We start from the raw sequence: 6,000 nt of genomic DNA, 5'->3' as shown, positions 1-6,000 counted from the left end.
TAAGCTTCTAAATTCTAACTCATACAAGTACCTATTTTACTTTATCGTCGTATCATTTTGTTTACTGTGGTAGACGCGCCTTAATCAAGTTTCACAACGAAGGAAAATTTAATTAGAAATTTTGAAGTGATGACGTCGCGTTTGCCATTTTCGGAGAAGATTTATTTTCACTCAATAAATTAGGAATAAATATCATTTTAGAAGTAGCTAAGTATCTTATATTTATGTAGTTATTTCTGTATTAGTTGGAATTATTCGGTATTGTACTTTTCTCAATCCAACCGATTTTGATAAAATGTACACATGAGGGTACATATATAAATACTCATGCAATACCTACAATACATAGTACAATATTATGAAAATAAAAGACATTTAGTAGTAATAATTATTATATTTCAGGAAAAATATATATATAAGATACCTACTAAGTATAGGTAACTGAAACACTTCTTCATAAGTAATTTAATGATATTTCAAATTACTATTTATTAGTACCTACCTTATATTCATGACTACAATCATTGATCACAGTAAGTTCTATTGTATCTAAGTTTAGATTGTATTTATTAAACTTAATCTACACATCCTTAGCTTAAAAATGTTTTATTAAACCTATACTTATAGGTTATTTAATAGGAATTAGACATTATACTTATTCATAATCACATTTATCACGTACAAAAAAATAAGGGGGTGTAAATATATCTCTGAAAATGTAACAAGATAAAGTAATATGTTTATGTATCGAGCTAAATGAGGTCAGTCGGGTTGGGGCGAAGGCTCTCGAGATGCACGGAGCGGGAGGCGGCGGCCTAGGGCGGGGCGCGACGGCGACGCGCGCGGCGGCCGCACAGAAGCCGCTGGAACGCATGCCGGAACTCCGGGCTGAACACCGTGTATATTACAGGGTTCAGCGTCGAGTTGAAGTATCCCAGCCACAGCGACAGTGACGTCAGCACCGGACTCACCTCGCAGTTGCACGTCGGGACTAAAATAGCTAATACGAAAAACGGAAGCCAGCACGCGACGAACGCGCCGGTTATTATTGCTAATGTCTTCGCCGCTTTTCGTTCTCTCTTGGAATCGGCCGCCTCTTTGGGCTTGCGACGTACTAGCGTCGGATAGTAAGCGGCGGCGACCGCTCCGTAACCCGTAGTCGACGGGTCCGCTTCCAGGCCGTTGACACAGGACTGCTTCTCAGGACTCGTGTTGTTAGACGATACGTTTGTGATGCCTGTCGTTGTCGTTTCAGATATGGTGGGTAACGGACGACCGATGACCGCTACGACTGCAGCGGCTATACCACCGCTGCCTCCTGCCGCGACTAGAGCTCCACCCGCAGGAACAGGCGGTGGTCCTCTAGTCGTCGTTCCTGGTCGCCTTCTTATTCTTTTTCTAGCTGTTTGATATATCCGCCAATACAATATTAAAATAACTAGCACTGGAACGTAGAAGGACGACGCGGTTGCAAAAATTTGATAACCCACATCTTGACTGACGACGCATCGAAGGTCTTCGGAGACGCGACGGTTCCAGTCGGGATCTTTCCAACCCAGAAGTGGTGCAATACAAACTAGGAAGCTTGCGACCCAGACGCACGCGATCATATAACCAACTCGACGTGCAGTTCGTGCGTGGATGTAATCGATGTTTGTCACAGCCCAATACCTTAAATAAAAAGTAGATACTTAACATAGATACAGTAAACAAGTCAATAAGTATGACTTTGAAAAACTACTATTGAAATAATTAGGTACAGACATGTCCAAGTCAGACTATTGCTTTGTGACCTCGAGTCACCTAACAATCGATAGCAATTTAAGTTAACTAAAACTAAATAAAAAACTAAAACTAAACTTTTTTTGCATTAGTAAAATACTGCAGACCACGCGGCTTACCTATCAAGGGCAATGGCAACCAGATGCAGAATGGAGGCAGTACAGCACAACACATCACCCGAGGTCCACATATCGCAAAGCTCGGGGCCCAACGTCCAGCGCTGGGCAACTTCGTATACCGCGCCGAGGGGCATCACTAGACAGGCCACAAGCAGATCTGCTACCGCCAGCGATAAGATCAGCTGGTTTGCAGCACTGCGTAAATGCCGCTCAAGCAGTATTGCTGCTATTACAAATACGTTACCTGCAGCAAGAAACAAATAATTCAGTATGATGGAAGATCTCCCCCTATTAATTTACCTATAATAGCTTTTTATGATTTAGAATTATTTTTAGAGGTTAGGACACTTTGATATCTTAACGATTCAGGTTAAATACCGGGAAAGATGTTGATCAAACACAATTCGAAAATAATATTAACTTATCGGTTAACGAATACCTATTATATTTTTCAAATAGATTCAAAAGATGCTTTTGAATTATAAATGTAGGTAGGTACCACCGTTTGAATCGGAAGTTTTGTTAAATTCTAAAGAAGATTTCAAGAAACTGAATGTTTAAATATTTATTTCGGCTTTCAATAGTGCAACAATAACTCAATTCCTAGATCAGAACCGAATGTTAAAGTTAGTTCAGTAATTGTTATAAATTATGACGTGACTAAACTAAATATGAATATTAGAAACACATGTTGTTCACTAATGCTCGTTGATAAATAATTATGGTTTCCTGTTATGCTGCACTACAAGAATTTAAATGTTAGTCATTGGAAAGTGAATACTGTACCAATTACTGTTGCCAGAATTAGTAAGCCGAGGAGAACTGCCTTCGCTGCGGCACGTATGAGAGCGGCAGGTGAGTCAAAGGGCGCGGACGAATTCCACCAGTTGTCGTTCGTTGCAGTGGAGTTCCATGCGCTGGGAACCCATTCCGTCGTATTCCATGTGGCATTTTGCACTGGAAACTGGTACAGGGCTTCCCAATCCAACAGATCGTCGCTCCCGTCCGCGCCCTCCATGCTCTCTCACCGCAACACCCCGCCACCTACTGTTAAAAAAGTAGAGCTGGTTAAGAAGAGAGTCTTTAAGGTCATAAAGATCTTAAACATTAAAGAACTATTAATGAAGTTATTATGTTAAGAGCCTACCGCGCTCCCCAGCGCTTTCCAAACAAACGGAGTTTAGTTCTAATTTCAATATTAACCAATCAAATTCAATGACATTTTGTAGACCCGTTCGAGAAAGAAATTTTTGTGTGTGTGTGTATATTGTCAGATTTCCATAAAAATAAGTAGTTTCGAAGTTACGCCAGCTCAAAGATTTGTATGTAAATCTTTTAGTAATTTCAGAGCTGCTGCGTAGCTGTAACCACATAGAGTGTTACACATTCTGGATGTTAATATTAATTGCTTATCTATATATACATAGAAAGAAAAGTTGACTGACTGTATGATCTATTAACACACACTCAAACTACTAGACGGATCGGGCTGAAAGGCAAGCAGTTAGCTATTATATTATAACAGACAATAGGTAAGAAAGGATTATTGAAAATTCAACCCTAAAGGGTAAAATAGGGATTTGATTTTGTGTGGTTCACATGGACGAAGTTGCGAGCATAAGCTAGTTGACTATTTTGTAGAACTACTTACTATCTGCGTCATATTTCTGTAAGAAAAATCCCAGTGTGTCGTTCGTCATTCTGGGTCTATTTCTTGATTTCTGGCACCAGACACCAAACTTATCTGTAAATAAAACATAGACCTATTATTTGATTAAAATCCTTGGTTTTAATATGAGTACTAGGTACTGTTTTAAACTTTAACATTTCCTTTGTATTGATACTATTTTTACACAGGAATAGCCTAAATAATTCTAAGATTTTTTTCTATGAAAAGTTTTCTAAAACGGTTTTTAAGGGACGGCAAGAAATTGAAGGAAATTCTTTACGGAAATTCGCTTTAGAAATACTTATAGTGAATGGTTTCATACTATAACGTAATGTTTTTTAAATAAACACTTTTGAAGCTTCGTGTATCAAAGTTTATTTAATTCTCTATTTCTGTAATCAAAATACGTTGAAGGAGCTACAAAATAACGACGCAGTATATTGATTTTTCTTGATACGATGTAGAGACTTATTTCATCAAAGTCAGGGAAGGTACCTCATTGTGTCTGCCGTTTATAAAATATTTTTCCAAAGAATGCGATCAAAATCTCAATTTTTGGGAAAGCCTTTCTCTTGGAATGAAGCTTAATACGTGACGAGGGTACATGAGACGCGTTTACCCCTTCAAAATACAAAATAAAGCAAAGTAATGCTTTTCAGCTATCTTATTTACACAGACAGTGTTAATACAATTACGGCAGCCAATAATTTTGAGCCACGTTTAGTTTACACTCTCGTAATAGATTTATTTTCTGTTTTTGTTGAAAATATCTACTTAATCAATTGAATAGAAACTGTTACTAGTTGACTATACATATATATGATTTATTTCTACACCTAGTAGGTATAGGGTCAAAGTATTAAAAGTTCTTTTCCCTTCCATGTTTTTCAGGGATTTTCGTTCTTACGCTTTTAAATAGTTGTCGGCATTTGTTGGTTTATGGGATTTTTTCAAATTCAAAATTCTTTATTTGGAAATGTGTGTGTATACATAACATATATATATATATACACACATTATACTTATACAACAACAACGTTTGTACAAAGCTGGTACAAACAATACCTTGATAATTGGTAGGTAGGTACCTTGATAATAGGATACTTACAATCCTTTTTTTAAGGATTCTTACAGAATATGAAACAAAAATCTTAATGCACGCGTTATGAAGTCACGGACAAAGGCGAGCAGTGATATAAATAATTCAACACGTATTCTAAATTAATGTCGTAGCGGTGAGTCTGAAAGTGATATTAATATCCTTCGTGGCGGGGAAATACGATTTTTGTATAATGCGGCACGTGGCGTGAAATTACCATGAACAACGATATTATAAATCTGCATAATTGCTATGTCTGAATGAGAACATCTGGAGAGTCTGGATCAGGGATATTCACAGTTCAAAAATCTTTGGGATCTTTGTGGTGTGGTCTTAATGTGAGAATCAATACTTTTAAGTTCACAAATTATTAACAAGATAGAGGCCATAGAAAAGCAAAGCTGATTCCTGGCTCCATGATAGAAGAACACAATCAGCGTAAAATGCCAAGGCGGTGTTTAAAAAAAAAATTACCTAATAAAATAAAAGGAACGGTTTGACGGCGTTCACTTTATATTTTGTAGTCCCCAATATAAAACTTAGAAATTTAAAATCGTTAGAATAATTATTGTATTAATTCGTATGAAAAGGAACAGGTTTATTTTACGTATTTAAAGGAAAAAAACATAATGCCATATTTTAATCATGACTCATATTCCCTTTTCCCCTCCAACTAAGCGTAAAGCTTGTGCTAGGTCCTCCGACAAGCTTTCGGATTTCAGTCCGCTCCTTCACCGTTGAGCTATTGAGAGTCTAAAAAATTTAAGAAGTACAGTACAGTAAGTACAGAAGAAACTTACCTGGGCATATTACTTATTTACTTTATTTTATTTTATGGATATTAATTATTAATTCCTTTTTACAGGAATAATTGCAAAGAAAAATATAGTGACATCCCAAGTAAACTGTCGAGCAAAAGGATACATCAAAGATATTTCCCATCGGTTTCAATTTTCTTCAAAGTATTTTCCTTTGAAGAAAAAAAAACGTACCTGGTTTTGGTTTACTCTAAAGATATAGAATAAGAGCCTTAACCTGGAATTACAAAGTTTTGTTCTCTTTAGCGCCGTAATTATATTAATACCCGCGGATTCTCTCGTGTGGCATTCAGGTCATATCTCAGGTTCCATCTAGATTCTAGGTTCACTGGTTTTAATCAAAGTTAAATCAGAATTTAAGTCTTTTATTTAAAATAAAATCTGAAAGAAACATGCTTTCATATTTTGTTTTAAACATAAGTATTGTATTATATATTATGCAGGAATAAAAAACTAGACGATGCTCGCAACTTCATCCATGTGGCTTTAGATTCTTAAAAATCCTTAATTTTT

The 6,000-nt window shown here is 36.6% G+C and overlaps 1 protein-coding gene across 1 annotated transcript in view; it reads right to left on the bottom strand.

Annotated features, from left to right (window-relative positions):
- Positions 1-380: 380 nt before the first annotated feature.
- LOC117996158 (5-hydroxytryptamine receptor) overlaps positions 381-6,000 on the bottom strand; it is a 34,799-nt gene continuing 29,179 nt past the window's right edge. Inside the window, exons 2-5 of the mRNA XM_034984168.2 lie at positions 3,553-3,645; positions 2,688-2,948; positions 1,902-2,145; positions 381-1,671 (exon numbers count right to left, since the gene is read on the bottom strand). Coding sequence (XP_034840059.1) covers positions 816-1,671; positions 1,902-2,145; positions 2,688-2,919 — 1,332 coding nt within the window. The 5' untranslated portion in view covers positions 2,920-2,948; positions 3,553-3,645 and the 3' untranslated portion in view covers positions 381-815. The remainder of the gene's footprint in view (positions 1,672-1,901; positions 2,146-2,687; positions 2,949-3,552; positions 3,646-6,000) is intronic.

This window comes from Maniola hyperantus, chromosome 3 (genome assembly GCF_902806685.2).
Source record: "Maniola hyperantus chromosome 3, iAphHyp1.2, whole genome shotgun sequence".
Lineage (NCBI taxonomy): Eukaryota > Metazoa > Arthropoda > Insecta > Lepidoptera > Nymphalidae > Maniola > Maniola hyperantus.
The sequence above is the reverse complement of the archived record's forward strand: the minus strand, read 5'-3'. Positions and strand labels throughout refer to the sequence as shown.